Source organism: Hippocampus bargibanti, linkage group LG17 (genome assembly GCF_051943395.1).
Source record: "Hippocampus bargibanti isolate YZ-2025 linkage group LG17, ASM5194339v1, whole genome shotgun sequence".
Classification (NCBI taxonomy): Eukaryota; Metazoa; Chordata; class Actinopteri; order Syngnathiformes; family Syngnathidae; genus Hippocampus; species Hippocampus bargibanti.
Window position 1 is genome coordinate 1,810,087 of NC_142750.1, and position 22,526 is coordinate 1,832,612.

Here is a 22,526-nt window from a genome sequence, read left to right on the forward strand (position 1 = left end):
AATTAGGTTGTTGATTATAGGCGGGATTAATTTTAGACAACTAATTCGGTTGTGACGGAGTGGAACGTAAAGTGTATTTTTTGTTTTTTTTTTATGTTCCCTTAGGGAAGGGGTGCTCAGATTTTTTTTTCCAGCTTGGGAGCTACTTTTAAAATTGGCGAGTCAAAATGATCTACCCATTGAGAGTTTGAGAGAAAGACACTTATAAATTAAACGTATAATAATAACAATAATAATTATAATAATAATAATAATAATAATAATAATAATAATAATAATAATAATAATAAGAAGAAGAAGAAGAAGAAGAAGAAGAAGAAGAAGAAGTGTCCTTGAGAGCTTTGGAAGGCGCTTGAATGAAAATGTATTATTATTATTATTATTATTATTATTATTATTATTATTATTATTACCAAATGTTTTATTCTTTCATTTCAAAAATGTTGTCCATGTGTTTATTGTATATAAATTAGCTATCGCTAGCTAGTTATCAAGCTAGCTAGCTAGCTCTCTATTGTAGATAGCTTTCTATCTATTTGAGTTACTTCCGGGTTGAGTGATTATTAGCTCACTCTTAGCTAGCCAGCTTTCTATCTATTTGAGTGACTTCCGGGTTGAGTGATTATCTATTTTAGCTACCTTTTACCAATTTGACTTACTTCCGGGTTGAGTGATTATTAGCTCACTGTTAGCTATTATTATTATAAACAGCAGTGCTCTAAAGAGTGTCTTTGACACATTTGAACAGAAGGGGGAATAAAAGAGACGTTCACAAGTCTAAAAGTGTCATTCTGGAACATGTTTGAACACGTAGATCACGCCACTCCTGAATTCACGAGAAGCCACGGGTGATTCTCTCAGAAAGCTTGAAGAAACAGAAACAGAAAAGAAACCGAAATAGAAAGCTTGAAGAAACCTGGATCAAGAAAAGTAACCTTTACATTGTCTGCAGAAGACCCATCATGGTAAGTCAAGACCACCAAGAAATATGTCAGAAAAATTGCAAGCCTGTACGGTATTTTCTCCCCGCCTTACTCGTACTTTTTATTTGACAAACGCTACAATCATACAGATAAAAAGAAGCATTTGCTCCTGTGGAGTTGGGATGTGCGTTTTCAAAGCGCTTTCTATCATGTGCTTCACTCTGGCAATTGCCACCACAGGTGAGTGCAGTTTTCTTAATCGTTTGTTTCAAGCCCATTTGTAGATAATAAAAGAAATAATAATAATAATAATAATACATTTCATTTATAAGCGCCTTTCTAAATTCTCAAGGTCACTTTACAGTCACAGGATCAGTTTTTCTGTGGGTGAGCAGCGGAAGCAACACGCGTCAGTGTTCACTCAACCCAGAAGTAACTCAAATAAACAGAAAGCTAACTCGCTAATAGATAGCTAATAGCTAGATAGATACAACAAAGAGTGTGCATAAGATTGGATGACCGTGCATATGACTCGGTCCAATGCTTGATGGGTTTTCCCCCTCCTTTAATTGATGCTAACTAGCACAACGGAGGAAGTGAGGTGTAATTTAAATTTGCATTGTTAAATGGTAAAATGCAGGATGGTGTTAAAAACACAGAACTCGTTTGTATCTGCAGGTGCAATGCTAGTAAAAAAGTTTTTCGAAAATTTTTAATACACTACAATTGAAAGTTTTGTTTCGTTAACAAAACTGCAATAAAACCATTGACCTGCAGGTGGCGACAAATATTTTGTCACTTCATGACCATTTTTTGTCGATAGATAGATGGCTAGCTAGCTAGATTGATGGCTAGCTAAATAGATTGATGGCTAGCTAGCTACATGGCTAGCTAGATAGATGGATAGCTAGTTAGATAGATGGCTAGCTAGCGAGATGGATAGATAGATGGCTAGCTAGCTAGATGGCTCACTAGCTAGATGGATATATAGATGTCTAGCCAGCTAGATAGATGGCTAGCTAGCTAGATGGATAGATAGATGGCTAGCTAGCTACATGGCTAGTAGCTAGATGGATAGATAGATGGCTCACTCGCTATATAGATACAGTAGATGGCTAGCTCGATAGCTAGAAAGCTAAATATCGAGATAGATAAAAGAACTTTACAAATGACGACTCAAATAGCATGCAGATACATTTGTGGGTTAAGTTACTGTACCACATTGACTGTTTTTCATCATTTTAATGTCCTCCATCATCTTCTCTGGGGGCAGATATTTATCTGAAGACCACCCCCCACATGGTGGCTCGCTGTGGGGACAACGTAACACTGACATGTGATGCCAGCTCTTATAAGTTTTTGGATGTCAAATCATTTTCCTGGACCGGTCAAAACAAAACATTATGCGACACCATGGTCAACGTGGACCCTGCCGTCGGGTGTGAGAAGGAAACGCTCGGATCCCTCCATAAACTCACTCTGAGACTCTTCGACATCATGCCCATCCATCAAGGAAAGTACCTCTGCAAATTTCGCTCGCAGGTCGGGCTAAATCACAGCACCACTTTTATCACCGTACAAAGTAAGTTTTCCTCATTTCCAAGCGCCTTTCAAAACTCTCAAGGTCACTTTACAGTCACAGGATGGATACGTTTTTCTGTGGGTGAGCAGTGGCAGCCACACGCGCCACCCCGGAAGTTACTCAAATAGATAGAAAGCTAGCTAGCCAGCTATTGGATAATGAATAAATAGCTAATAGATAGCCAGATAGCAAACAGTTAGCCAGCCAGACAGCTTACAGTCAGCTGTATAGCTAATAGCTAGCTAGCTAACGGATAGCAAATAAATAGCGAATATAGATCTCCAGATAGCCAAGAGCTCGCCAGCGAGACAGCTTACACTGTAAGCCTTACAATCACCTAGACAGCTAATAGCTAGCTAGCTAATGGACAGCAAATAAACAGTGAATATAGATACAGCTTACAGTCACCTAGACAGCTAATAGTTAGCTAGCTAATGGATAGAAAATAAATAGCGAATATGGATACAGCTTAAAGTCAACTAGACAGCTAATAGCTAGCTACCTACCAAATGGATAGCAAATAAATAGCGAAGATACAGCTTACAGTCAGCTACACAGCTAATAGCCTGCTACCTAGCGAATGGATAGCAAATAAATAGCAAATATAGATACAGCTTAGTCGGCTATCTACCTAGCTAATGGATAGCACATAAATAGCGAATATCGATCCAGCTTACAGTCAGCTAGACAGCTCATAGCTAGCTACCTAGCTAATGGATAGCAAATAAATAGCGAATATAGATCCATCTTACAGTCAGCTAGACAGCTAATAGCTAGCTACCTAGCTAAGTACACAAATTGAGTTGTTCAAGAGAAAATCAACCAAAAATTGTCTTGAAAAAAATACATTCCGTGCAGATTTGTGAAATATGAGTTGACCCGTCTTCTAGGAGGGCGGCCATTTTTAGAAAATTAGCTGGTGTTAGCGCCTACTGTTGTGGTTCTTCTCGTGATTATTTCTCTCTCTGCAGACTGCCTCGGAAGTCAAAACTACTTCATTAATGAGTCTGTAGCAAGCTGCTGGTTCAACGGAGTGTACGGCCGAGGTGAAATCCACTGGTTCAAAGGAGATGAGCGCTTAACGTCACTTAGCTCAAAGGAAGACGTTGACCAATACGGACGCTACAATATTATGAGCATGATCGGAGCGAATGACAGAACAGCAAAAGCAATTTACAACTGCTCATTATGGATTACCCAGCTGGAGAAATACGTCTCATTTCAAAAGGTGGTCATGGACAAACATTCGCGGAATTCATCCGGGAGCAAATTTAAACAAATGTCGCTCTTAATGATGATGTTGCATGTCATATTGGTGACGTTTATCTTGTCGTGATAAAAGCATGTTTGAATTTAACAGTCTTTTAGGGAAAGATGTATACAGGTAACATCCGAGTTCCGTTCCGACCAAACGGTCGTAAGTCGAAATGGTTCTACGTCGAAATCCATTGAAAATGTTGAATAGAGACTCGGAGGCTAAATGACATGCAAACTCCCCCCCTCTGGTGCTATCACTCGGTCGATTGCTGTGCGAGAGTGAGATGCTAGCTGGCCAAAATTGTTGCTAGCGTATTGCGGTACCAGGCGTCGAATTAAAATTTTAAAATAGGGTCTGGAGGTCATGGTCGTAAGTACAGGTGGTCGTAAGTACAGGTGGTCGTAAGTCGGATGTTACCTGTATTTTTTTGTGTAAATGGATTTAATCAGAATCATCTTTATTGCCAAGTATCAGTGTCTGAAACTGATGACAAAAAGTTAGCGGACACCAGGGCAGACAAACTCTGAAAAGTTGCCTGCCCGGCCATAAAGTTGCCTGCCCCATTTTTCACAACTTGAAACACAATAAGACGACTAATCGCAAAAAAAAAACCTCTTTACAGGTCACTTTACAGTCACAGGATGAGTTTTTCTGTGGGTGAGCAGCGGCAGTCACACGCGCCAACATTCACTCAACCCGGAAGTAACTCAAATAATAAAAACCTAGCTAACTAGATAACAGATAGCTACTAGATAGCTAGTTAGTCGGCTAGCCAACCAGATAGAAAATAGGTGGGTCAACCTCCTGCATTGCCCTAAGATGTGACCAACGCTTACATCAGCGATAGACAAAGCCACCAATGAAGCATGTTCTCCCGTGGCCAGAGAAAGGTTAACCTGCCAAGAGTATAATGCCGAACCTTTGTCGGAGGATAAACTGTCCCTTTCCCCCCCTGACCGGGCGACCAACATATGAGACTCTCTGACTTTGGAGCCGTTTTAATTATTCGGTGGTTCAACTGCTAAGCTAACGTGTTTAAAGGACCTACTGGATAAATCCGATGAAAAAAAATCCATGTGCATCAAATTCATGCCTTAATCTGTCTAGCTACGTAGCTAGCTATTTGCTATCCATTTTCTATCCGTTAGCTAGCTATCTAGCTGGCAATATATTTGCTATCTATTAGCTAGCTACCTAGCTGGCTATCTATTTGCTATTCATTAGCTATCTGTCTAGCTAGCTAGCTATGTGGCTGGCTATTTATTAGCTAGATAGTTAGCTAACAATCTAGCTGGCTATCTATTAGCTAGCTTTCTATCTATTTGAGTTACTTCCGGGTTGAGGCGCATGTGGCTGCCACTTCTCACCCGCAGGAAAACCGATCCTGTGACTGTAAAGTGACCTTGAGAGTTTTTTTCTGCGGGTGAGCAGCAACAGCCACACGCGCCAGCGTTCACTCAACCCGGAAGTCACTCAAATAGATAGAAAGCTAGCTGGATAACAGATAGCTAATAGATAGCCAGCTAGAGAGTTAGCTAACTAGCTAGATTGCCATATAGCTAATAAATAGCCAGCTACATAGCTAGCTAGCCAGATAGCTAATAGCAAAGCAAATATATAGAAAATGGATCACAATAGAAGTAACTCAGATAGAAAGCTAGCTAGCTAATAGATAGATAATCGATAGCTAAGTAACTCGGATAGAAAGCTACCTAGCTAATAGATAGCTAACAGATAGCCAGCTAGCCCTTCACTCAACCTTTTGTGACGTAACGTAGGAAAAGATGCACATTTGGAACACAAATACAGATGCAGTCCAGTGAATGCTACAAAGTAAGGACGACCGACATGTCATTAGAAGAGATGCAACATTGAGTTAGCGCGACATCCCACACTTCCAATGACCGGGACTGGATGTTCCCTCCCAGCAAGAGTTTGAAAACAATTCTGGAAGCAACAAGCATGTGCCATTTGATTATGTGTGAAGAGGCTAGGGTACAGAGTGAAAGGCCGGATTAGGGAGAGAGCAGAACATAACGTTGTGGGGGGTGGAGGGGGTGCGCTAGTAGGACTTATAGCGCCCTATGTCGTTTTTTTTTTTATAGAATGTCCACTACCACATGACCGCCTGTGTGATGATTGGTTGGAAGACAGCAGGAGGCAGTTATGTGTGTGAACATAAATACAGAGCGTGGATTGTCCAGCTTCATAGTCAAAGCCAAAGTCGGCTTTATTGTCAAATATGCTAATACGCATGACATAGTCTCCAGTGTTTATAAATCCTCATCTTGACGCACTTCAGTCAGTATAATTTACACTCCGGGAGCTTAGAGGATATCTTGCGCCAAGTGTTCAGGATGTCCCTTGAAGACAAAGACGGGACCAATGTGCGACTGGTGTTTTTGGGAGCGGCGGGAGTGGGGAAGACAGCCCTCATCCAGCGTTTCTTGAAGGACACTTTTGAACCTAAGCACCGTCGCACAGTCGAGGAGCTCCACAGGAAGGAGTACGAGGTCGGCGGGGTCAAAGTTAACATCAACATCATGGACACCAGCGGTAGTTACTCTTTCCCAGCGATGAGAAGGCTCTCCATCCAGAACAGTGACGCCTTTGCATTAGTGTACGCGGTCAACGACCCGGAATCCCTCAAAGCGGTTAAACGTCTGCGGGATGAGATTCTGGAGGTCAAGGAGGACAAGCGCACGCCGATCGTGGTGATCGGAAACAAGATTGACCGTCACCACGAGCGACGAGTGTCAAGTGAGGACGTTGTCTCCACGGTGGAGTTGGATTGGAACAATACTTTGGTGGAGGCGTCCGCTAAAGATGACATTAATGTGCTTCAGGTGTTCCGGGAGCTTTTACAGCAAGCCAAAGTGCCAAGTTGGATGAGTCCAACGATGTGCCACCAGAGGGAGACATTTCTCAAGGAAAAGAACAAGACGCATAAAATGAACAAGGCCGGCGGCTGCCTCCTTTCCTAATGAAGTGATAATAATAATAATAATAAAAAATATTGTACTGGTAGTTTCGGCCCTATATATATCCCTAATGTCCAGATGTGGCGGTGCCAGACTCTGCTATGATTGGTCCCTGCTTTCAGGATTGGGGGAGCAGAGGACTACTCACTGAGACTACACTGATTACTTCTATTGTCCTGACTGATTACTTCTATTATCCTGCCTGAGTATGGGGTCTACGACTGTCCTGATTGCCCCATTTGCTATGGTATCACCTCATCAGCATAACAAAGCCTATGTTGCCTAAGAAGTCTGTTGTAGAACGATCCAAATTGAACCTCACCCCACCATGGCGATTTAGTGAAGAGTTTTGCCGTTTGTGAAAAAAAGCTTCTTTTACTCCCCTTTCAAACCATCTATTTTCTTTCGCGAAGATTTTAACCTCATTGTCGTCAAATGAGTGGTTGCTAGCTTTTAGGTGCATATGTACTGCCGATTGAGGCCCACTAGTATTATCTCTGCGATGTTGATAGTCTTTTTTTTAGAATTTGTTCAGTCTCCCCAATGTATTGCTCTTTACAATTTTCATTTTTACAATGTATTGTATTTGTCATGCAGCAATTTGGAAAATTGGGTCAAAATGCAACTTTCACGTCATTTCTCGATGATATAAAACATGACGTAACCTAATAAAAAAATTGACTTTCGGTTGGGATAAACAAGGCACTGGTATGGCAAATAATTTCTTATATTTAACAGACAATAATAAACATTCATGTGGCAAAGCGGAAGAGGAAAAATGGGAAGACATCATGAAATTACAGTAATTTTCGGCTTGCGAATATTCACATGCCTTTACTACGGAAGAGCATAAGGGCCAGGTTGTAATATATATTTTTTAGAGATAGGGTATTATTCTGAGAAAAAAAAATCAAATTAAATTCTCAAATTTGCTAGATTTAAAGTCACAAATTTGCGAGATTTAAAGTCACAAATTTGCTAGATTTAAAGTCATAAATTAGCTAGATTCAAACTCAAAAATTGGCCAGATTCGAAATCGCAAATTTGCTACATTTAAGGTCACAAATTTGCTAGATTCAAACTCGCAAATTTGCTACATTTAAGGTCACAAATTTGCTCGATTCAAACTCGCAAATTTGCTAGATTGTTGGAGTAAAAATGGCGATCATGTAGTCACAATATATTCGTAAATTAGTTTGCTTTGTATTATCCAAGTTACTTACACACGCACATAGCTTTTTGTTTTGACTCATAGCCATGCTGACTCTCAATGTGCAGACACAATGTGAATGAATGTGTGACAAGAGAAATAAAAATACCGGTTTTCAGGGAAACGAGTTAGGCGACGAAGTGTAAAACCCGGACAATTCTAGACTCAGGTCAGAATCAGGTAAAAGGAAAGACCAGTTAAAGTCCGCGCGAGGGCAGACTCGCCTGTTGATACAGTTAAATTCTGCAAGGGCGGCGGCGTCCTCTGGCAAAATAAATACAGTTAAATTCTGCAAAATAAATACAGTTAAATTCTGAAATAAAAATACAGTTAGATTCTGCAATAAAAATACAGTTAGATTCTGCAAGGGCGGCGGCGTCCTCTGGCAAAATAAATAGTTAAATTCTGCAAAATAAATACAGTTAAATTCTGCAAGGGCGGCGGCGTCCTCTGGCAAAATAAGAAAACGCGTTAAAAGTGTGTGAACTAGGTTTCCAACTCCATATTAAACAGTGAGATTGTAAGTGGATGCAGAGGCAAGAATTGTCCGCCCTCACCGGGGTAGAAGCTTGACAATTACCACAATAAGGCATTGATCACCACCTCACTAAGAACATCCCCAACTATTAGGATTCCCTAGGAGCACTCACCATAGTTGGGACCAAATGACCAAAATGGGAAAAGGGCAAAGTAAACAACGTAAAAAAAAAAAAATAGACAACCTAGAATGTAAAGATTGGACGGCGGTATAAAAATAAGATCCAGAAGCACTAAAACCGTTACCGTATTGGATAAAAAGGTATGATTTTAACGGCAAACTTTCGACGACTTACAGCAAAAAAAAAAATCAGAAACAAAACGAACTGTAAGGAAAAACAAATGAACAAAGAAGGTATTCAGCATACTTACGTATGGATGAAAATAGCAGGATAGAGAGAGGCAGGTGAAAAAAAGAGCAAGGCAAGTTAAAATAGAAAAAGAGGAACAAGAGAGGCAGCAACAGTACTTGGTAAAGACCTTCCCACTTTGAATAAAATAAACCTATCCTACCGAAAAATGTGTATAAATGGGCTGCATTATTGAGTCATGGGAAATTTCATGTCTCAACAGGTGGAAAGGTGGACTCAATATCAACTATTTATACAACATATGGTTTTTATTTTTATTATTTTTTTTTTTTTTGTAGAGCATGCTTAGTGTGTGCCAAATATAATGTACAAGGTAATTTACGTCCACAAAGAGGTCAGTTTCTTAAAGCAAGCTACCCATTTCAATATATACACATGGATTTTATTGAATTGAATCATTTTTTTTGTTTGGTAATCATAGATTCATTTTCTAAATGGATTGAATTATTTCCAACAAAACATCCAGAAGCACTTACCGTAGCAAAAGACATTATACCAAGATATGGTATTCCAGAAATAATATACAGTGATAATGGTTCACATTTTGTTAACCAGATAATAGACAACATAGGCAAAGCATTTCATATTGATTTCAAACGACATTGTGGTTATCACCCACGGAGCGCAGGACTGGTAGAAAGAATGAATGGAACAATCCAAAACAGATTAAAGAAATGCATGGAAGAAACAGGCAGACAATGGACTCAATGCCTAGACTTGGTTAAATTACACATTAACATAACTAGTACCAACGCCTTATGAAATTATGTTTGGGCGACCATACCAATTACCATATTTTAAAAATAAATGGGAAACAAATGAAGATAGTAATTTAGCAGATTACATGAGAAAGATGTTGCAAAATATCAACAAATTAGACAAACCAAATAACAATGAGCAAACATCATCCATTTCTCCACAGAAAGACCAACTGGTCGAACCAGGACATTTGGGTGCTGATTAAAAGCATCAAGAAGAAGCATTGGTATTCACCAAAGCGGGAAGGTCTTTACCAAGTACTGTTGACTACACCGACAGCCTTAAAAATAGCAGAACGAAACACTTGGATTCATTTAATTCATTGCAAAAAGATTTTAAAATATGATTAAATTAACTGCTTTTATCGTGATTTTCAGTGTAGTAGTTTTTATGTGCGCCTTTACCATAGCGTTGTGGTATTTATTGTAATAGAGATAAAAGACAATAAATAAAAGGGCTTGTTGGAAGGGTTCTCGGGTTTCCTACCGTCTTGCAAGGTAAAGTCCGACTACAAACACTTTTAGTGTGTAGTCATCTCAAAGCCGGTGAAGATTGTCCACAGCCTTGTGAGACTTTAGAGGGAACCAGGGGATAAGTTAAAATGAAATCAGGAGTAACGATAATATTAATAACAGCAATCGGACTGATTATCACAGGAACAGGTTCACTACTTCATGAAGAGGTACAGTTACAACAACCTGACAAACGAACGGTACTCTGATTTGAACATAAAACAAAACATCACAGATCCCTCCTGTGGCCAACACCAACATTTAGTCTACTCAGAGTATGCATTCCACAAAATAAAACCAAATTTGCTGACTTTTTTTATCAAAATAATACCTCATCTGTAAAAAAAAATAAATCTTTCAACCTGGCCCTAATGCTCTTCCGTACTTTACAGTATAGTTGATGAAAGAAAAAAAAAATGCAGAGAAAGCGACACCAAAAAATGGCAAAAAAAAGAGGCACTCCAACATCAACAGAGTCCTTTGCATTGGTTCACAGAGTATACAGTACGTCCCTGATCAGAGCGCTATGTTAACATACAGACTCAGGATCATTTCAAATGATTAAAAGGTGCACGTGTTTAAAACATACATAGATCAATGGTATACATTACGCGTACATTAAGACTGTTTTCTACCGAATACCCAAAATCTTGTCATCATCTAATCCAGGCACCTTGCGGTTGTCTGTTTTCATTTTGATGGAGTCGAAAATTCATGTGATTTTTGGTGCAACGCTCACAAAACGCCAATGTTTAATTTTAGCCTGTGGATATACTAACATTTGGAAAGCCTAACTTAGTCTAAAATGTAGCCAATCGACAATTTTTTTAATTTAGAATTGATACTTGATGATGGAAGTCATCTTAGAGGCAAAAAAAGATACATTTTTTGTGTGTTTAAGACGACAAACAACAGATGGGGTGCCTACCAACACGAATACCACATTGCTAGCTAGCATGGCCATCACAAATTAGCATTGCCATTTGGGATTCAGTCAAAGTAAACTTTGACAAGATGGCGGCGCCAAAAGTGTTTCAACTTCATTATTGAGCTCAAGACCAGCGCTTAAAATGCTGATCAAAATTAATAAAAAGCTTTATAAGAGCGCAAACAGCACACACTTGTCAAAATACTGTTTAGAAAGTAAAGCTAAGCTAAACGGCTAACTGAACAGAGCAGCAGACGTGATGCGGCAGTACAGCAGATCAACAATGTTATCTGAATGCTATTCAACACAGAGTTTCCGCGAACAATAATAGTTTCGGCATAGTCATGTGAACTATCTTTTCACAGTTGTTTTGAAATACAGTGATACCTTGGCTTACGAACTTAATTGGTTCCCAGAAAGTGTGTGTAAGGTGAAAAGTGAAAGAAAGAAGAGAATCTAACACACAGGTGTCAAAGTCAAGGCCCGGGGGCCAAATCTGGACCGCTACATCATTTTATTCGGCCCGCAAAGCCAAATCATACCTGTGAAATTCCATGATGCTTGCTAAAGTCCGAACCAAAATTTCAATTTGTTGTGGGTAAACCACAATAACAGTTATTATTTTTTACTTCACATTTGAAAATTGGTTATTTCTCAATTTGTTGTGCGCACTATATGTAATATTTGAGAGGATTAAATATAATAATAATAATAATAATAATAATAATAAATTTAATTTCTAAGCCCCTTTCAAAACTCTCAAGGTCGCTTTAGTCACAGGATTGTTTTTTCTGCAGGTGAGCAACGGCAGCCACATGCGCCAGCGTTCACTCAACCCGGAAGTAACTCAAATAGATAGAAAGCTAGCTAGCTAACAGATAGTTAATAGATAGCCAGCTAGACAGATAGCTAACTTGATAGATAGTCATAAAGCTAATAAATAACCAGCTACAAAGCAAGCTTGCTAGCCAGACAGCTAATAGATAGCAAATAGAAAATGAATGGATAGCAAATAATGGCTTCCCCAAATTCATAACGGCCCTTGAGAGGAAACCATAACTACAATGTGGGCGGCGGAAAAAAAATGACTTTGCCAACCCTGGTCTAAGGTTTCGAACGCTGCATTTGAATGTGTATGTAGTCCTACATCTCAATATTCTGTGGGTAATGGAATTTGAGTGACAATGACAAAAACCCTGGCACTGTAAATGACCCCATAGTGGGACCATTACAGGCTTTCTGATTCTGAATGGAATGGACACCTTTTTGTTCTGTCAATCTGTTGTGTTTGATGGAGATTTGTGATGCATATCATATCATATCATATCATATCATATCATCACAGGAACAGGATAGCTCAAAAGAACACACCTCCCCTTCAGTCACCTCTCTGCTTTTCGCTCTAGTCGTCCACAGCGATGTTACGAAACAAGTAAGCCATGGACTCGCCGTTGTGGATACGACGGATGGCCTCAGCCAGGATCATACTGACGTCCACCGTCTTGATTTTTGGACATTGGAGCTTCTGAACTTCGTGCGGGACTGTGTTGGTCACCACCACCTCGGAAATATATCAAATATATATACATTGTTATTTCCATTGATATGCTAACACAAAAATATTGGCAAGTTGTACGAGGTTGACAGTCGGCTCTGTTGCCGACTGATCAGGTATTTATAGATGTATTTATGTATGTATTTATACATGTATTTATATATGTATTTATATATGTATGTATTTATATATGTATTTATATATATATGTATTTATATATGTATGTATTTATATATGTATTTATGTATGTATTTATATATGTATTTATATATATATGTATTTATGTATGTATTTATTTATGTATTTATTTATTTATTTAAGTGTTTGTTTCTGTATTTATATATATATATATGTATTTATGTATGTATTTATGTATGTATTTATTTAAGTGTTTGTTTATGTATTTATTTGTTTACATATTTATATATGTATTTATGTATGTATTTATTTAAGTGTTTGTTGATTTATTTATTTGTTTATATATTTATATATGTATTTATATATGTATTTATGTATGTATGTATTTATTTAAGTGTTGATGTATTTATTTGTTTATATATATTTATGTATTTATATATGTATTTATTTATTGAAGTGTTTTTATGTATTTATTTGTTTATATATTTATGTATGTATTTGTTTGTTTATATATATGTATTTTTTTCTTGATGTTTGATGATTATGACTTGCAGAAAAATGTAAATACAATGTATTTATTATTATTATTATTATTATTATAGCGGAAATACAAAATTGTCTCAGACAACACAAACTGAGAGATCACATTTGAAAGCCGCAGTGTCACACACACACACACTCACCAGCTAATGCCATCAAAAGGCTAATGGCTACACGCTAGCAAACAATTTCCTCACCTCATCAATGGCCGACTCCTCGATGAGACGTGGCGCGTCGGCGGAGAGTAATCCGTGCGTGGCCATGATGTAAATTTTGTACGCGCCTCTCTCTTTCAAGATCTCGGCGGCTGCGACAAAGTCTCCGACATCATCGATGATGTCGTCCTGGAAATCAAGCACAGCGGTAAAAAATTATAATATCATAAAATCCCGATCTTTAAAAACATAGATGGGCAGTTGAACGTAACTCACGGTTGGATGCGATCAACAACAAAGGGGGGTGTACACTTTTGCAACCTCTTACCACAATGATGGCAATTCTTCCTCCCACGTCCCCAACGACTGTGATGGGAGGTTTCTCCTTGGCCATCATTACTGGAAAGAGAAACGAGTTGGCGTTAGAGGCGATTCCGCAGCGTATCCGTCACAAGTGATTCCATGTAGATTGGGTAAAATGGGTCGAGAAAATCTTTTTTTACGACAAAAATAGTTAGCCAAATTCCTTTATAATACTAAATGTTGATAACACAAAGCTATCTTGACTTGAAATTGACGAGAGAGGGTGTCACCTCTCAGAATTCTCCCCCCCCCTCCCCCCATTTTACCCCACCTAGAAGAAGTTGATTTAAAATGTCAGAATGTGCAAAGCATGCGCCATGCAAAGAAAGCTTTTTTTTTTTTTCTTCCCAGGATACCCAATCAGAAGGCAGCGTTTCGACGCCAGCGGTGTGCATAGGAACAAGATATGCACCGGAGGAAACTCGAGTTGACAGTGGACAACAGAAGATGGCAAACCGCCGCTGAGGGTTTCTTCAAACACGCTTGCCAATGTTTCGGGTCAAGCGCCAGTCCAACCTCCGGCAAATATTGGCATACATGCGCCGCAATAACCACAATGCATCTCGTCTGCTAAGCACAGGAGATTTCAGCAGGTTTTTTACTTTGGAAGTGCAAAAAAAAAAAAAAAAAAGAGGAATAAAATCCAGATACCTCGGTTTACGAACCCCTTGGCTTCCGAACCTCTCGGTTTACGAACGTTAAATTTATGAAAATTTAACCTTGGCATACAAACTATTTTTTGGGATACACACGGAGCAAATTGTCCTTTGCTTCAAATTGGGCTGCATTGTGAGAATTGGCGACCATGTCGATGCTTGAGTTAATTCAAAAGGGTGGAAGGAGACAATCAGCCAACCAAGCAAATTCTAGGAGGAAAAAAAAAAATCCCACGGAGAAGAGAGAGGAGGCGCATGCCTTGTGCGACGCACGCGACTGAATACCGTGAGCGGCACGGACGGCATCAGTCAGTGAACGCTTTGGAGTCAAACCATTGAGAGCCACGCTTGCTCGCTTGCCCTCAACATCGCTGTGAAACGGGAGACTGGGCTGATCTTGAAACTACTTGGAAATATTACGCGTCACATTTGGAAACAAAGATCAAAGTGGACTGTGCTGAAAATTATGGGAAAACGTGTGTGCATATATATGCTGTGTATATATTGTATGTATACATATATTGCATATATATACATACATACATATATATATACATACATACATACATACATACATACATATATATATATATATATATAGTATATAATAATAATAATACATTTATTTTATTTCTAAGTGCCTTTCAAAACTCTCAAGGATGCCATACTGTGTGTGTATATACATATATATACATATACACATATATATATATATATATATATATATGTATACATACATATATACATACATATATACTGTATATACAATATATACACACACATACAGTGTATATATATATATATATATATATATACAGTAAAGTTTCATTATATCGATATTCAAGGGAGTCCGAAAAAATATCGATATAACCGGGACTATCGATATATCCGACCCTGTTTGCATGTAATTCTCTCCGTGCGTGCATAGAAATAGTATCGATATAACCGGGACTATCGATATATCCGATATCGATATAACGAGACTTTACTGTATATATATACACATATATATATACAGTATATATATCTATACATACATATATACAGTATATATACAGTATATATGAACACAGTATATATATCTATACATACATATATACAGTATATATATATATACAGTATATATACACACTGTATATACGATATAGATACAGTATATACATATATTAAAAAATAAAATTAGATTGTTTTTTTGTTGTAAAATTAGTTTGTTTTTTATTAAAGTAAAGTATTAAAGCTTGACGTGGTTGTGGTTTGATCTTTTTTTTTCTAGGAAGAGGGGGAATAAAATCAACACAAAAACAAACAAAGGAGGTTTGGGCCATCATGTAGAAGCATCCGTCTGAAATCGGAGGCACGGTGCAATCATTTTGATCAAGTTTCTTTTCACGCTTGTCCTAACTTTGAACGTCTTTTGCACCAGTTGACCTTGTTCAATGCAGATTATTTTCCCAGGATGCATCACAAACCCTTTTGCCAGCACATGCACCAACAACTGAGGAACCATTTGAAAAGAGAGAACCATATAGTTAGACGGAGGTTAGGGTTTTACGCTCGTACTTGGAAGCTCTATGCCAGGGAACGGAGCTTGTTGTTTGCCTGCTATCGCCAACAAATAAACACCACGTTAAACACAAATGCACAAATATACAAAAACATAATGACACTTGGAAAATCCTTTTGAGGAGTCATCTGCCAATGATAAATAATCTGTTATGCGGCTGAGCCTTTGTGATACTGTATAACGTATTTTCCGGTGTATAAGGCGTACCCAAAAAGCCTTGATTTTCTTCAAAAGATGACCCTGCGCCTTATACGTTGGTCGGTGCGCCTTAAATGTGACGTCATATTGAGCCACAACAGGTCTCGGCAGAAGCCACCGTCTCCATTTGCGCCTGTAGAAGAAGTCGTGCGTAACCCCAGCCTTTAATGTAGCGCCTTATAACGTGGTGCGCCTTATATTTGGAAAACTTGTATATATTCTTATATTATACAGTGATACCTTGTCTTACGAACTTAATTGGTTCCCAGAAAGTGTAAGGTGAAAAGTGTGTATTCCAAACATTAATTTCCCATAGGAAACCATTAAAATGAGAACAATCCGTTCCCAGGCCCCCATAAAATGTATTTATTTATTTATTGTCGGACTTTATTCGATTTCAAACAATTTCCGCTGCCAATGATGCGGAAAAAGAAATGGTTCCTCCTTGTTTTCGTTGCACCGTAACAGACATTTTGTCCAGCGGTTCATGTGAGTGCAAACTTGCAGATCTCTGTTCAAATAAACAAATACAGTGATACCTCGGCTTACAAACTTAATTGGTTCCCAGAAAGTGTGTGTAATGCGGAAATTGTGTATTCCAAACATTAATTTCCCATAGGAAACCATTAAAATGAGAATAATCCGTTCCCAGGTCCCCATAAAACATAGTTTTCAACTAATTAAGCCTTTAAACTACACAAAATATACCTTATTTTATGTATAATAAATGTGCTATGGTATTGTAATTAAAGAAATAAACTGTACTATATAATAAAGTCATTTTATTTACCTTTGTGATGGTCGTTGATGGCTTGATAGATTGGATAGCTTTTTGCACAAAGTGTCTCAAGGAGCTGTGGGTTGTACATCTGGGAAGTTGTGATATTTTTGTTCGGAGCTCCGAGAACCTCTCGTTCGCGAATGACACATCACTCATTGTGGCGCTCCGTGTGTTTCCAGAAAAATAGTTCATATGTCAAGATTATATTCCCGCGAATTTAACGTTAGTAAGGCAAAAAAATTGTTCGCTTAAGCGTTCGTAAGCCGAGGTATCACTGTATTTGGAAAACTTTTTTTCATTCGTTGAAGGTGCGCCTTATAATCCGGTGCGCCTCATACATGGAAAAAGTTTGAAAAGACACCATTCATTGGAGGTGCGCCTTATACACCGGAAAATACGGTAATGAATATATGGGACAACGATAAAAGATCAAGAAAAAGTAGTCCATGCAACAAAAATGGTGACCCCGACGTGATATCGGACTGAGGTTTTGGTCACAGTAGATAATCACACCTGAAAACATCATGAAAGTCATGAAATGTAAAAAAAAAAAATCTAACATTTGGCTTACAAGGTAGCTCCAATCCTGTGTGTCCCGTGGCGTTGCGCACACATGGCGGTGAATGCCGTCCGTCGGCCATGTCCGACTCAGAACACTGAGCTTCGCCGTGAATCACAGCCAGACCCAAGCGTAAACGTTCCGCGTAGGATTGAGCTCTATGAAAATTAACGATAAAAAAAATTACGCAGAATACGTTGCATGTCTGCATCGTTTTTTTTTTTAACATGTACAGTGGGACCTTGACTTACAAACTTAATTGGTTCCCAGAGTGTGTAAGGCGAAAAGTGTGAATCCCAAAAATAAATTTCCCATAGGAAACCATTAAAATGAGAATAATCCGTTCCCTTAAAACTACACACAATATACCTTATTTTATGTATAATAAATGTGCTATAGTATTATGATTAAAGAAAAAACAGCACTGTACAATAAAGTCATTTTATTTACCTTTATGATGGTCGTTAATGGCTTGATGGAATGGAGTGTTCGGTTTCCTCAGCATTAAACACTTGATGAGGAACATAGGCTTCTTTCACCATCTTGAGGAATGATCCCTTGTAGGTGCTTTCTCTGTGATAATTGTATCTAGTTCATCAATTGTGATCTGTTTAGCTGGGTTAATAGCTTTTTGCATCAAGTGTACAGATGACTTGTGCGGGTTATTTGTGGAGCCTGATTGATGAGATATTTAACCTTCCAGTCTACACACTGCTTTTGAACTACGTATCAAAGTTGAAATGGGTCCAAATGTCACTGTTTTCTATCAATTTTCTCACCATTTTACTTGTTTTTTCCCCTTTTCTTTTTTTTTCGTTTCAAGCTCTGTCCTCTCTCTTTCGTGTGTGTTTTCTCTCTCTCTCTGTCGGCCTGTCTCTTTAATGTTTAACCTCCCCCCAATCACACTGCTGGGTTCTTGACCAATCACGTGGCTTTAACCGAAGACGCCATTTTGTTTTTTCGGCCTCACTCTCGCTCTGTCTGTAACCCGATCCCCCGGGGGCGGGGAATAGAGGACAAAAAAATGTCGGCAGCCATTTTCTTTTTGGGAGAACGGGCTTGTTCGCGGACGACACATCACTCATTGAGGCAGCTCCATGTGTATCCCGAAAAATAGTTCGTATGCCAAGGTAAAATTGTCATAAATGTAACGTTTGTAAACTGAAAAGTTTGTAAGCTAAGGGGTTCGTAAACCGAGGTATCACTGTATTTACCTCTTGGCTGCTGCTGGGGATTTGGCCACAATGATGGCATTCCTGTAATCTGGAATCTGAAGATACAAGGAGAAAAAAACCCGAATCAAATTTTCAAGAGGTAGTACATGATTTACATGACAAAATATTTGCTCGCGTGGAATTTTCACCTCCTCTTGGATATACTGGATCAAGAATGGAGAAGCCCGTAAATTGTCCACCGGAAAAGAAAAGAAACCTTGGATCTCTTTCTGATGCAAGTCCATGGTGATAATGTGCGTTAGCCCTTCGTAGTAGAAGACACGTCAATGGGACTTTTTAATTAATGCAAACAGGAAAAAAAATAAATACATATGTATACACAGTGATACCTCGGCTTGCGAACGCTTTAGCTCACAAACTTTTCGCCTTACGAACATTAAATTCGCGTGAATATAATCTTGGCATACGAACTAGTTTTCGGCGGACGAACACCAAACCACACGGTCGAACAGCGCCAAGGTGGCTGGCGGACCGGTTTTCCACATCCCCTTAGAGTGCAGATGTGGTTTGCTATCGAGTGGAGTACTTTTGCTATTATGGGACCGAAAAAGACCCCACCACAGGCTAGTGTGAAACCGAAGACGACACAAAACCAAATTACGGTCGAACAGAAGAAGGAGATAATCGAAAAACACAAACGAGGTGTGCGTTTGTGTGACTTAGCGTCCCAGTACCAGTACGCTAAGTCGACCATTGCTACGTGTGGCTAAGGGTGTTTCTGTGTTGTCTAAGCAACGGTCTCAGGCAATAGAAGGGGTTGAAAAACTTCTGTTGATTTGGATTAACGAAAAGCAGCGAGCAGGGGACCGTGAGGGTATTATTGCCGAGAAAGTACGACAACTTCACTCGGATATCATCACTTTATTATGTAGTACAGTTTATTTCTTTAAATACGATCCAATAGCACATTCATTATACATAAAATAAGGTATATTTTGTGTAGTTTTAAGGCTTATTTAGTACAAACTTATGCTTTATGGAGACCTGGGAACGGATTATTCTCATTTTAATGGTTTCCTATGGGAAATTAATGTTTGGAAGACACACTTTCTGAGAACCGATTTAGTTCGTAAGCCAAGGTAACACTGTATATATATATAAAATAAAATAACAGAGAAGCTCTTTACCTGCTTTTGACAACATGGAGGCTAACAGTTTACATACTATGGAGCCCCTTTTCCTCATCTTGCACTGTTTGCTGTAAGGGAAGTACGGAATAACCCCAATAATGTTCTTTGCACAAGAGGTCTTGAGGGCGTAGGCCATAACCAGCAACTCCATGATTGCCGTGTTGACGTCTCTGCTTGAAGTAAAAGTGACAAGTTGACAAACCACCGGAACTACGATCACAAATTTAATATTAATCATTAAACAACCCCCTGGAGCCTCAACGCTCACCTTGGTATGGTCTGAATGATGAAGATGCTTTGTCCACGAACAGATTCTTTTACATCCACTCTTGTCTCTGCATAAAAAAAACATATTATTGATTAAACAAAAGCACAACATTTGGGATAGAAAAGTAAGTGAACTAAAATTTACTACAGTCAACCCTCGCGGGAGATACGTTCCAAAAAATAGCCTGCGATAGGTGAATGTAGTACAATAGCAGTAGTACAATAGTACCACTACTATAGTATAGGACTACTACTACTATTACTATAGTATAGAATGTAGTACAATAGTACAATGTAGTCAGCTTTTTTTACGATGCAAAACTGTACATACTGCAGAATGAAACAAAAAATAAAACCTCTTTTTTGATAGTTTAAAGAACGGTGGTGTAAAACAATCCCCACTCCGCTGCGCTGTAGCGTCTTTTTCAGAGTCTTTCTCAGAGAAAAGAACATTGTTATCGGCAGTTGTTGGCACTCTTTTTTTGTCTTTCTTTTTTTTTGGAAAATAGAGAAAGCCAAAGCCAGTGTGATTGATTTTATTCTGCTTTGTTTGCTGTGTTGTTTCTTTGCACATTTGCATGCCATTAATTTAAAAATGTTTTTTTCCTCTGAAAAAAAATCCGCGATGCACTGAAGCCGTGATAAGTGAACCGCGAAATAGCGAGGGATCACTGTACATGAAAAAAAAAGCCTAAATGGAAATGATGCGTTCACGTACACTGATTTTCCAATTCAATCATTTCTCTTACCACTATTTGACTCTTGAAAGACGACAGATTTTCCCAATTCAACTCCTAGTCGCCTGAAGAGCAAAAACACAACATTTAAAATAAATTTGAATTTTGCGTAGCACGCACATACACAAAAGCGGTCTTTCAAAATGTCAGAAGAAACCTTCATGGCCTAATTGGCCATCAGTGCCAGCATTCTAAATCGTCTGCAGCGTTGTGAATAACTCGTCAAAAAACAAGTTTAACTGGTTTAACATATGATTGAAATTGATATTTGGAACGTTCTGTTTGGCATGCAAGTAAAGGGGCTGATGATGTATCATCACAATATTCTTACTCTGTTATCTTCTTCGCCAGCTCTGTGCATGCCACGGAGGAATTTGCCGAGAACACCCGATAGCCACTTTTTGCCACGTTCATTGTGTTGTTGGTGGTGTTATTTCGTCGACGACCGAGGCTCCACACTGGATTTTTTTTTAATGAAAACACTGCTTTATCTTTGCAGTTCCGTTCTCGTGACGTTAGCTGCGATGCTAGCTGCTCCGGCGCTCGCCCGGTTCACTTACACCGCGTCGATAGAAACTATAACTTTCAATTTGTTTTTGGTGTAAGAAAGGTGTAGCACGGGAAAATTATGCGGCACTTGGAATGTTTTAAAACGTAGTGCGGTGATCAAACGACGGACTGATAGCGGACTAGTTAAGATAGCGTGCCGTTGTTTCGAGCATCAGTCAATATTTGTTAATACGGAAGCTTGACTTGGACAAACTTTACGAATCGCGGCGCTCCAATGCGGAATATGTGTTGGTGTCATTTTTATGTATTATATGAAAGGAAAAGCGGAAAGGGAAAGAAGATATGTAATAAATAATAATAATAATAATAATAATAATTTGTTAATAATTTGCTGCACTAAGCGGTTCTAGATGAAAGTGGAGAGGATCACAGCTTCCTTTTCACCATTGGATTTGGGTCATCATGGTGTAATGCGCGCATCTACTACAAGCGAAATGTTGAAAGCAAACGTGAAGCTGTTGCATCCATTGATGAAAGGAAATGTCTTATAGTATCTCCTTTCCCACGTAAATCCGCTTCAATTCCAAGCTGCGACATGGTCATGCGCATCGGCGCTCTGTGCTGATGCTACTTTCTTGTCATGGCGGGCTCCTCGAGCCATGCATAATTGATTTTCTTTAAGTGCCATATTAAAAATAAAAATAAAAATAAAAATAAAAATAAAAATAAAAATAAAAATAATAAAATGATGTGGGATTCATAACTTCTTCTTTTCCTTTGGGCTTTTCCCTTGACGGGGTCGCCACAGCAAATCAGTGTCCTCCATCTTTAGAGGTTTGATCCGCATGTTTGTTTTGGCCAAGCTTTTACGTCGGATGCCCTTCCTGACACAACCCTCTGTATTTATCCGGGCTTGGGACCGGCACAAGAAGACATATGTTCCTTTGTGGCTACAGATCAAGCAACTCGCTCAGTAAAAGGCTCCCAAACACAAAATGGTAATCGGCAAAGCAACATTCAAAATAGCAAAAACTAACTGTACTGTATAATCAAGTCATTTTATTTACCTTTGTGACC

General features: G+C 38.7%; 3 protein-coding genes across 8 annotated transcripts; 2 read left to right on the top strand and 1 right to left on the bottom strand.

Annotated features, from left to right (window-relative positions):
* The first annotated feature begins 808 nt into the window (after nucleotides 1-808).
* LOC148885161 (uncharacterized) lies at nucleotides 809-4,981 on the top strand. The gene is made up of 4 exons (XM_089018193.1): nucleotides 809-965; nucleotides 1,073-1,163; nucleotides 2,197-2,505; nucleotides 3,477-4,981. The coding sequence occupies exons 1-4, from the start codon at nucleotides 963-965 to the stop codon at nucleotides 3,839-3,841; spliced, it is 768 nt and encodes a 255-aa protein (XP_088874319.1). The 5' UTR covers nucleotides 809-962; the 3' UTR covers nucleotides 3,842-4,981.
* A 217-nt stretch (nucleotides 4,982-5,198) lies between these two features.
* On the top strand, nucleotides 5,199-7,457 carry LOC148885162 (ras-related protein Rap-2a-like). The gene has a single exon (XM_089018194.1). It carries the CDS (start codon nucleotides 6,121-6,123, stop codon nucleotides 6,745-6,747), a length of 627 nt encoding a protein of 208 aa, XP_088874320.1. The 5' UTR covers nucleotides 5,199-6,120; the 3' UTR covers nucleotides 6,748-7,457.
* A 47-nt stretch (nucleotides 7,458-7,504) lies between these two features.
* On the bottom strand, nucleotides 7,505-21,652 carry LOC148885163 (phosphoribosyl pyrophosphate synthase-associated protein 1). Of its 6 annotated transcripts, none has more exons than XM_089018188.1 (11): nucleotides 21,271-21,652; nucleotides 20,952-21,004; nucleotides 20,204-20,270; nucleotides 19,933-20,108; nucleotides 18,934-19,049; nucleotides 18,785-18,840; nucleotides 17,583-17,728; nucleotides 16,029-16,067; nucleotides 13,778-13,848; nucleotides 13,492-13,638; nucleotides 7,505-12,622 (listed from the first exon to the last, which is right to left on the bottom strand). In XM_089018188.1, exons 1-11 carry the CDS (start codon nucleotides 21,351-21,353, stop codon nucleotides 12,464-12,466), a joined length of 1,113 nt encoding a protein of 370 aa, XP_088874314.1. In that variant the 5' UTR covers nucleotides 21,354-21,652; the 3' UTR covers nucleotides 7,505-12,463. The 6 variants fall into 6 exon arrangements, with proteins under 6 accessions (XP_088874314.1, XP_088874312.1, XP_088874317.1 ...); XM_089018186.1 differs by having other exon boundaries at nucleotides 16,029-16,070; XM_089018190.1 differs by having other exon boundaries at nucleotides 7,507-12,622; nucleotides 19,933-20,105.
* Between the last annotated feature and the right edge of the window lie 874 nt (nucleotides 21,653-22,526).

Bases quoted from the DNA above. Each gene is read 5' to 3' on its own strand.
- LOC148885161 (XM_089018193.1), top strand. The intron at 1,164-2,196 runs GTGAGTGCAGTT...CTCTGGGGGCAG, and splicing joins TCTGGCAATTGCCACCACAG to ATATTTATCTGAAGACCACC. The intron at 2,506-3,476 runs GTAAGTTTTCCT...CTCTCTCTGCAG, and splicing joins CACTTTTATCACCGTACAAA to ACTGCCTCGGAAGTCAAAAC.
- LOC148885162 (XM_089018194.1), top strand. From the start codon at position 6,121: ATGTCCCTTGAAGACAAAGACGGGACCAATGTGCGACTGGTGTTTTTG.
- LOC148885163 (XM_089018186.1), bottom strand. From the start codon at position 21,353: ATGAACGTGGCAAAAAGTGGCTATCGGGTGTTCTCGGCAAATTCCTCC. The intron at 21,005-21,270 runs GTAAGAATATTG...TTTGCTCTTCAG, and splicing joins CTGGCGAAGAAGATAACAGA to GCGACTAGGAGTTGAATTGG. The intron at 19,050-19,932 runs GTAAAGAGCTTC...TCTACTACGAAG, and splicing joins CTCCATGTTGTCAAAAGCAG to GGCTAACGCACATTATCACC.